Raw genomic sequence first — 10,917 nt, 5'->3', positions numbered from 1 at the left:
GGGGTCCTATTATGCTTTTTCACTTTTTCAACTTTAGTTAGTCTGTAATGTTGCTGTTTGAGCATAAAAAAGATCTACAAAGTTCAAAGTCCACTTCAAAAGGAGATATTTTATTTAACATAAATCACTTTTCAAAAACTACAACGAACGACTCGTTTGGACTACAACGCAAGTTTTCCGGGAAGCTCGCAGACGGCTATGGTAAGGGGCATGACATTTCCCGACTAGGTGCCGAGTGCTTCCAATCACAACACACACTGGCCCAGCTAACCAATGCTAAATTGACCTGTTTCCCTTACAGAGGTGTTGTAATAATGTAAAATATGTGAAAAATAATGTTTTTCGAACAACCTAGTATGAGAGTCTGTTCTAGTATACCCCCAAAACAAAATCAAGACTTTGTAAAAGAGCATAACAGGACCCCTTTAAGCATTTTCTATATTATTTCAAAATTTTATTTATTCCTGTGATAGCAAAGCTGAATTTTACTCCAGTCTTCAGTGTCACATGATCCTTCTGAAATAATTAAAATATGCTGATTTAGCTCTCAGGAAACATTTCTTAACAACTTTGAAAATGGTTGTATCCAGTGGCGTAGGCAGAATTTTATTTTTGGGCGGGCCTGGGCAAAAGTGAGCGGGCACAAGGCTAACTAACAGACGGAGTCCAGTAGCGCAAATCCGCGGTCCCTAACCGCGAACTCAAGAGTGGGTGGGGAGGCTGGTTACGTCGCAATATTGTAAATATTTGTTTGAACCAGTAAGGTGAGCCAATGGATATCACACAAGCAACGTGAAAATTTTGCGCAAGAGTTATGCAGAGAACCTCTTAATCTCAGTCGATTCACTAGAAAGTGAAAGTAAAAACTGACGCTGCATTAACTCTGCATATTCTCTCAGAGACGACGAGAGACAAATCTACTTGATATGCTGATAACGGTATATAAATATTTTAATTTACTCCCTTAATATTTCCCTTGTGGTATTACTCCCTTAATATTTCTCGACGTATTATTTTTCTTTTTTAAAAAGTCGGTGTTTGAAATAAAGCTTTTTCATTGATGATTGCGGTGTTCATTTTAATTATAGGCCTATAATTCATTGTATAATAAACCTGTTTTGAAAGACCTTTTTAAAAAACATTTTCAATGAGGAGTAAGCTAGCCTAATCTTTATTATCCTCGCAGCACGTCAGTTATGCAGTGATGCGTTATGAAATTATTGCGGGGCAAATTAATTGTAATATTAATTTAATAACAAAAGTAACTTAATAATAATAGGCCTAATAGGCTAATAAGAAGAATGTAACAGGCCTATGTTAATTGAAAATGCCAAATTAGATATAACTAAAGTGTATAAAATTATTTTATTCAGAAATATGTTTGTGATTTTTTTAATTCATTATTGAAATTAATAGGCCTACAAATTAGGAAACAGGTGCAGTTAATCGCCGGCGTCAGTCACAAAAATTATTAAAAAAAAAATAATAATAATTAGGCTAATCTTCGTGAGTACGACTGGCAATAGCTGGTCTTAAATTCTTTAGACACCGCACACCAAACGACTTTGAAGGGCTCTCTCCCTCATCAGTGCAAGTTTTTAAAAGTATTTTTTACAGAATTATGCATTGCAGCTGTTTTTCTAACATTTTCTAACACACAGCTGCAAATTACAGTCCAACTGAATGGGTGAACATGCACTAATTCACAGGCGCGACATGCCCGAAACAGCCTGGATAACACCTAATAGCCTAACACAGCTGTCAATCAAACTCATCAAGAATTATGCAAAAACACATTTTATTTATTTTAGTTATTTGAGATGTTATAATAGTTCTCTAATTGTGTTCAAATAGATTAAACAATAATTATTTAACAAATATTATATTTGTATAATAAACTGGGGGGGTGGCTTTCATCAGAGTGGGCGGGCCTGTGCCCATCAGGCACGTCTGCTGCCTACACCCCTGGTTGTATCATTTCCTTTTTTTTGTGGAAACCATTTTGCATTTTTTCAGGATTATTTGATGAATAGTAAGTTCAAAAGACAGCATTTATTTGAAATATAACTTTTGTAAAATTATAAATGTATTAACTTTAACTTTTAATTAATTTAATGCATCCTTGCTTAATTAAATGGTAACACTTTAGTATAGAGACCAGTTCTCACTATTAACAAGTTGCTTATTAGCATGCATATTATTAACCTTTTGGCTGTTTATTAGTACTTATTAAGAACATATTCTGCATGATCATATTCTACATCCCTAATCCTACCCAATACCTAAACTCTACCTTAACAAACTATCAATAAGCAGCAAATTAGGAGTTTATTGAGGTAAAAGTCATAGTTAATGGCTTGTTAATAGTGAGAATTGGACCTTAAAAAATAAAGTGTTTAATTTCTTAAAAAAAAAAGATATAATAAAATTAAAAAATAAAATGATAATCTTACTGACCCTAAACTTTTATATATTAGTATGCAACATAATATTACAGCATCTGCACATAATGACATAAGTGCGAAACAAAGTCACATTGTTAATATACTCTTTTTGTAACAGCAACTAAAACCTTCTTGACTAAAACATAAGCAATAAAAAACGAATTAAAGTATTGGGTAACACTTTAGATTAGGGAGCACTATTCCCTATTACCTAGTTGCTTATTAGCATGCACACAGCTAGCATATTGACTGTTTATTAGTACTTATAATGCATTTAATTCATGACCATATTCTTGATCCCTTAACCCTACCCAATACCTAAACATAACTACAACAAGTACCTTACAAACTGTCAAATAGCAGCAAATTAGGAGTTTATTAAGGAAAAACTCCTAGTTAATAGTGAATATGTGTTCACTAATCTATTGTATTACAACAAACTTATAATATTTCATGAACCTGATATTCACAAGAATGTATGTACGTAAGTATGCATTAGAGCTGTGCAAAAAATTGAATGCGATTTTCATGCTCATCTCGTCAGTAAAGCAGCTTGTCAGTGATCTATGGCTCTGTGTAGTAAATGCCGCTCCATCTGAAAGCACATGCTGGAGATTTACTACTAATCACAGAAGCGGCTTACTGACAAGATGTGCATGAAAATCGCATTCGATTTTTTTGCACAGCCCTAGTATGCATGCATGTTTCAATTAATATATCAGATATTTTAATATTTGGTTTCAAATGGTATTTGCTTCTACAAAAAAATAAAAGCATGACTAAAACTATGGCTAAAATTAATTGTATAAAAATAAACACTGGGTCTTTCTACTACTGTATGTAATGGCTATGGTGCATTGATGTGCAGGTCCACAGCCTTACCCTGCAGAAGTGACGTTGCGGTCGTGACTGTCTCAGGGACACCGTCTTTGCTATAAATGGACTGCTGGAATTCTGGAACACAGTCATTCTCATCCATGATGATCACTCGCACCTGTGAGAAACATGCGGATAGGAAGCCAGAAGACACAAAAATAGAAGGGTGAGAACTGTTAAGGGATCAAATGGGCAGATCATAATATCTTGATTTGTGAATTATTATCAGGGAATACTGTAAGTTAGCACATCACTATGACTGCCCCAAGTGTTTCTTAGAATCTGGGAAGCTGCTGCCGTTTCAAAAACACCTTGCCAAATAAGTTCTTTTAACAAGCATTAAAGGCCATATCCAGGGCTGGATTGGTAATCGGGCATACCGGGCATTTTCCCGGTGGGCCGCCACACTTAAGGGGCTGACAGAATGTTTTTTTTGTCGAAAACCATCACGCAGGGACAGCGAGCAGCCATTGGCCCATTGGTTTGTCTCCTGTATTGACAGCGTAAACATCCAATCACAATGCGCTATAGACGGAGCGATGAAGTATTTTGCTCCGCCTATATAAAGATCTAATCACCCCAACTTCTTCCTCGTCGGCTTTTCCCACGTTTTCACAGCAGCTTTATCAAGAACAGGCTTGCTCTGCGGTGAGTGATGCGGGCCAAAGAGCAAGGCAGGAGGAGAAGAAGAGAGTAGTTGAATTGGTAAAGTGCTTGATAGGGACTGCAACGGAGGCAGGAATCTAACCTATCCTAATGTGTGTGCGCGGCTGCTCGCCATGAGTGTATGCGTAAACACTTTTTTAATAAAGTGTAAATTCGTCCCCCGCGATTTTTTAGCCAAGTCAAGTCAAGTGTGTTCATAGAGGTTTCCATGGGCCAATGCGAATAAAGCTAGATTTAAATAAAAAAAGACACGATATTGTCGGACCTGACGTTTTATTCTTATCCAAAACAAGATGTGATATGAGTGTGATCAGAGGTGTCATGCCCATTCAAAGTGAGGGGGCACGTCCCCCCTCAGATTTCTGAGCCAAGTGGATTTTAAATGCAGCTTCCAAAAGACAAAAAATAATATTTTTTATATTTGATACAATCACACCGGTGTGATTATATAGTGTATATATATATATATATATATATATATATGTGATGGGTGGTGATGGGTGGTGATGGGCCGCCTGGACCAAAAAATGCCAGGGTTGATTTTTTGTCCCAGTCCAGCCCTGGCCATATCCTATCACTCCTTATAACCATCATCCAGTTTTATCTTGGCCGTTTCCCACTGCAAAATTATTTGGTGTCAAGCAGTTATGTTCTTACATAACCAAGCATCTGTGCCTGAAAATTCAGTAGTGAAGTAGCAAATCTCAACACAAAAGGACAAACGTCCTCCGATATCACATGGGCATGTTATGGTTCTTTCCGATTTGTTCCAAAAGCATCAGGGAAGCTAAAAGAGGCACCTAATGCCTCCCATAAGACTGAATTAAGCAATCTTATGAAAGTTGCTGTCTGGAGGAGGGAAAAACACTGTGTGAGTGCTTTTGCCCTGACACTGTAGCTCAAGCTTCCTGGCAGTTGCTAAGTGACTTTAATAACCTACTCACTTCAATTTCAGAGACTGGAAAGATTAAAATAGACAGGCCAAGTCGGAAATGGTCAAAATTGTGACTACAGTTCTAAGTCTACAATGTTACTCATATTTCTAACACTAACAGAGACCATAATCCAAAATCACAAGAAATAAAATAACTTCATATAAGGCTAAATCAAAAGAAGAGCTACAAGACAGGAAGATCCCTGAGGGAAAGTTTTGTGATCTCAGTAACTGTTCAGAGTCTGGTTTTATTTAAGTTTTACTCTCAGTGGTTATTCTGTTGATAGTAAAACCAATGATAACCAAAGATATTATATCAAAATAGATTTGATATGACTGATACAGTCTGGGAGTACAAATATGATTCAATTTAGTGCAATCTGTCCAGCAGCTTGTGATTACTGGATAAGGGTTAAATACAGTACCATTCAAAATTATTATTATTATTTTTATTATTATTATTATTATTAAATTAAGTAACTTATTAATTTCTTATTTTTTATTATTTACTTATTTATAACACACACAAAATGAACAACCATAATAATACGATATATTACAGAATAGAAAACATTAAAATTGTATTTTAAATTAACTAAAATAAATGTAAAATAATTGTTTTACATTAAAATTGCAATTGCATTTAAATTGTAATAATATTTCACAATATTATCGTTTTTACAGTTTTTTATCAAACAAACGCCATAAGACACTTCTTTCAAAAACATTATATTTTTATAGCAGATCATAAATAGAAAATGTATATCCAATGCAGAAATTTCCATGGCTTTTTCAGGCCTGGAAAACAATTACAAATATCGCTGAAGTTTTCAGATTGTCCATGATTGTGCAAACCCTAATAACTGTGACTGAATGGGCCATAATTATTGACTCTAAAGCCTGTTCATTTTGCACATGGTTAAATATGTCATTTTAAACAGTGTTTGTTTTGATTGTTGTAACTGGTGCTTTAGCACAGGTGTTCGGGGTCTCCAGAAACTGATGTGAGAAGAGTTATAGAGTGATTTCAGGGTGACATATGGGCTGTGGTGTGGCTGTATGCAGAGTATGCAACAGGCAAATTTCTCTCTGGACCACATCTCACGGGACTCTTCAAGTCAAAAGGGTCTGTCAGTCTTTTAGTGTATTTTTTTGTCTGTATGCCCTCTTGCTCCCCATCTGCAGTTAGTCACACGGTGGCTGCATTGTTTTGTGACATTCCCCAGCTAATAGCTTGGATCTTGGCTGGCCTGCCTCAGGCCAGGACAGATGTATGGATCACTGAGCAGCCAGATCAAGTCATGATGAGGTGAGACTACATCCTCCAGGGGAATGTTACTGTAAAAGGAATGAACGGGACTGCTAGGCATCTCTTTGATTTCAGCTAAATTGTTGCCTTTACATTTCCCAACCCTCTTGTTTATAGGTTTTTTTTTTTTTTTCAGCCTAAGTGACCAAAATTTGAATGGAAAGCATAAATAACATGAATATTATCAACAGTCTATCTTAATTAAAATAGAAGTGAAGTTTATATATAATATTAAAATTGAAATGAACGCACATTTAACACACAGATCTTAAACACAGTAACAAACAGTGACCAAAAATAACAAACAGTGGTTTGGGGGAAAAAAAGCACAGCAACATATATAATGCCACCAAGTGATAAAACATTGCTGCAATGCTGGGAGCTTGCAAATCGCAATACAATATGAAACTGTTTGTTCAGACAACTGTGTTTGTGACAAAATTTAGGGGAATTCTGTTGGTCTAACATGCGTTTTTACAGGGATTCATAGTAATTAATTTTATCCTAGTAGCTGTGATCCATTATTTAAAAACAAAACAAACTGTCTGTCTATATATATATATATATATATATATATATATATATCAAACCACATAGTTTTTGCATTAAAAATTTCTGTGAATGGACAGCCAGAATCATACAAGTCCTTGAAGTCATGCAAGTATTTGTCTGTGGATGTGTGAATGACATGAATCACTTACCATCAAACAATCACTCATGATGAAATATTATAACAGTTGTTACTGCAGATATCATCAGTCACCTTTTTCCACTACACGTTTATTTAACTGCTATATGTATTACATTTCTATTGAAGTCAAATTCCCTCGAAAAATACATAATACTGAAGATTATTTTCAGCAGCCTTCTTGCCAGTCATTATACTGTAATATTCATGTTTTTTTCCCAATAAACTACCAAATGAATACATTTCTACTACTATACTTTTCGTTACGAGCAAAAACTTCTTATATATCACTCATTAGATCTTACTCTGGAAGCAAAGATAGTCTTTTGAACCAAGAGATAATGAACCATTTTCTAGCCAAACTCTGAACACAATCTGTAAATCTGTATAAAAATGTTGATTTTTTAGAAATATAGAAATTAAAATTCTAAAAAAAACTATAAAAATATCTATTATGTATCAAATATGTAAGCACTAAAGTGACAAAATAAATAAATCATTAGCATATGAGAGCACTCACCTCGGCAGCACTGCTGAGACTGTCCTGATTCTCACTGGCCCGCACCAGCAGCAGGTAGCGGTGCTGGTCACTCTCATAGTCTATAGTACGGGTCAGGCTGATCTCCCCTGTCTCTGGCTGCATGCTGAAAAGACTGCTGGGATTGATGAGCAGGCTGTAAGTTACTGGCTGTTTTTGGAAGGACACTGCTGGAGTGACAAGGAAGCTGAATAAGAAAAGACAAAAAGAGAGACAACCTGGTTGACGATAACTGATTATTGTGTAATCAATTATGATTATTGACTCTAATTGATTATGGTGTTCTACAAATGAAAAAAACATAAAAGGAAAGAAGAATGGGTTAAATAAAACGATAAGTGCACCAATGCAGCTAATCTGTTAAAGGGATAGTTCACCCAAAAATGAAAATTCTGTCATTAATTACTCACCCTCATGTCGTTCCAAACTTGTAAGACCTTCGTTCATCTTCGGAACACAAATTAAGATATTTTTGATTAAATCAGAGAGCTCTCTGACCATCCCATAGACAGCAACGCAACTGTAATGTTCCCAGGTCCAGAAACGTAGCAAGGACATCGGCAAAACAGTCCATGTGACATCAGTGGTGCAACTTCAATTTTGCAAAGCTACGAGAATACTTTTTGTGCGGAAAGAAAACAAAAACAGCATAATTTATTCAACAATTCTTCTCCCCCGAGTTACATCTTCCGCCATTTTGGAGAGTTCCCTAAGTACGAAATCGACGTAATCAGCGTTGTTTACGTTTGGGGGGAAAGTGCGCACATGAACGTAATCTGCGTAATTAGCGTTGTTTACGCTTAGGGGAAAGCGTGCGTATGCATTGTAATACTCTCTAAAATGGCGGAAGACGGTAACTCTGGGGAAAAGAATTGTTGAATAAAGTCATTATTTTTGTTTTCTTTTTGCACAAAAAGTATTCTCGTAGCATCACAAAATTGAAGTTGAGCCACTGATGTCACATGGACTGTTTTACCGATGTCCTTACTACGTTTCTGGACCTGGGAACATTACAGTTGCGTTGCTGTCTATGGAGGGTCAGAGTGTGCTCCGATTTCATCAAAAATATCTTCATTTGTGTTCCAAAGATGAACAAAGGTCTTTCGGATTTGGAACGACATTAGGGTGAGTAATTAATGACAGAATTTTCATTTTGGGGTGAACTAACCCTTTAAATATACGTTTCCATCGATCCAACTTCCAAGGTGAATGCATTATATCTTTACACACATTTGGTCGTAACTGAATGTGGGTAAGTTAGGGAATGTCTGTTGAGGAAATAAATGTAAAGATAAATGGAATTAGGTACAGCAGGTAAGAGATTCACCACAGGCTCATTGATCTTGTGTAAATATAGAATAAACAATTTACAATTACACAGCATCAAAGAACATATGGTATTGTGCTGGTTATCACATATTGGGAGCAAAACAAACCCATTACTGAAGAAAGCAAGCGGAAATGGAAAAGTTTTTCTCCTGATTTTGGATGACATAGATCAAATACCTCTCACTTAGTTTCATCCTGATGCTTAAAAAATACTCTGAAAATATTGTGATTTTCACTGAAGGTGCATCTGTCTTCCAGATCACTGTTATTATCAGTTTCATTCTCTCTGTTTTTTACTCACTGGGTCAAATCATGACCAGTGTCTAGACTTAGACAATGAATACATAAAACTCAGCAATTAAAGTGTGTCTCTGCAATTTCATGACATTTTAAGCAGTATCAAAGTAGGAAAAACACACAAATATTTACAAATCAAGTTGGCAGTGAGAGGTTATAGTTGATTGCAATGAGAATGAAAACATCGCTGCATTTATTAGTCTAGGATAAACATTAAACGATAAATCACAAATCTTGTTTGCCATGGGACACAAAATTCTTAATATGTTCTCAGTAAATTCTCTACAAATTCAAAATTTGCTGCCTCAGGAAAAGTTCAAGCAAAGGCTTTATGTCAGTGATGTGATATATGCTGATTGGCTCTTGACTGCTTCGTCACCAATGTTTTGAGTGATATGAAGAGTTCATTTGCAAAAACAGATCATTCCATATTTATTTATTTTCAGAAATCATGTTTTTTATTGTACATTCCAAATTAAAGGCAATTTGGCTTAGACGTCACAGTTACATCACATGCAGCCATAGGCGGAAATCCCGGGGTGGGGGGGGTGGCCGGACCCCCCCATCTGAGGGTTGTCCCCCCTAAACATATGATTAAAAACCACGCTGTGCATTGTAAATAACAATGTTTTATACTTTAATCAATTGTAAGTATTAAAACAACACGAACGGGGCAAAAATGCGTTTTAAGTTTAGAAACATTTTGAGTCTCCCCCTCCCTTGCCTCACTTTGGTCCAAATGCCTGCTTTCCTCTTTTACATCACCTACACACACAAGTCCGGTGAGAGAGAACAAAGCCAATAGTTGAGGAAGTCCAGTAAGTAAGGCTGTCAAGGCTAATTTCTTCACTTAAACATCGGATGAAGTGATTAGTTTCTCTTTAATACAGATGATGCCAATGTATTTTTCGATAAATCCACTATGTTAGCAATAATAACGTTACCTGCTTGAGGGGAATGGTTGCCAGGTTTTCATAACAAAACCCGCCCAATTGCTACTCAAAACCCCCGGTAAAAATCGCTTTCTGGGGGCTAAAATACACGTTATTGGTGTTGCTTCAACCCGCAGACATGAAAAACAACCCGCAGCAACAGTGATAAAGTAGCCCAATTCCACGGGAAACCCGCGGACTTGGCAACACTGTGACGGATACAACGGACACGAGCGCTGTCACGGCGCGACCACAACAGCTTCGAGTTATCTAATTTGGCACGGTCTCCCTGCTGCACTAATAGTAGTAAGCCATTACCCTGTGTATACATCATAAGAGGTGGGGGTGCTGCAGCATATCTTTTTTTCCCCGTTTTTTTTTTTTCTGTGGGCAACTGTTTAACTGTTGGGAATAAAAAAAAATTGTTGGCAAAGACTATTACATAAACTCCATCCATTATAGTCAGCATTACAAAAGACAGACACTAGTTGTCAGCTCTAGTGGTGCAGATGGTAAAATGCATGATATACACCTTTTGACGCGATCGACTCGGGTTCGAATCTGCCTTTTGGCTAACTTTTTTTCTCCCTTTTCAAATTTCAAATCACATCAGAAAAGCATTTATTTTTTTAATAAAAATGAAGGAAATAATCAAAAAGTTGAAAAAGTATCGGGTAGGGTTAGGGTAGGTGTAGGGAGGGCTTTTGTCCCAATAAGGTGGCATCCATTTAATAATTTGAATTAAAATTTACATTTACAACAAATTATTGCATACTGTTTTATAATGTATTACAATGCTGAGGTGCAGATAATTGCCACTATTGGCAATAAGTAATTAGCAGAATATCCTGCTATTTTAATATAGAATAAATAGCTATTTGCACTTAGTGTAAATAGCATATCA

The 10,917-nt window shown here is 36.2% G+C and overlaps 1 protein-coding gene across 1 annotated transcript in view; it reads right to left on the bottom strand.

The window, feature by feature from the left end:
• The window catches only part of LOC107696606 (neural-cadherin), a 303,591-nt gene that overhangs the window by 179,389 nt on the left and 113,285 nt on the right, over positions 1–10,917 (bottom strand). Inside the window, exons 4-5 of the mRNA XM_016497044.1 lie at positions 7,438–7,642; positions 3,327–3,438 (exon numbers count right to left, since the gene is read on the bottom strand). Coding sequence (XP_016352530.1) covers positions 3,327–3,438; positions 7,438–7,642 — 317 coding nt within the window. The remainder of the gene's footprint in view (positions 1–3,326; positions 3,439–7,437; positions 7,643–10,917) is intronic.

This window comes from Sinocyclocheilus anshuiensis, unplaced genomic scaffold (genome assembly GCF_001515605.1).
Source record: "Sinocyclocheilus anshuiensis isolate Anshui unplaced genomic scaffold, SAMN03320099.WGS_v1.1 scaffold502, whole genome shotgun sequence".
In the NCBI taxonomy this organism is placed as follows: Eukaryota; Metazoa; Chordata; class Actinopteri; order Cypriniformes; family Cyprinidae; genus Sinocyclocheilus; species Sinocyclocheilus anshuiensis.
This window is presented reverse-complemented; position numbering and strand designations above follow the sequence as displayed.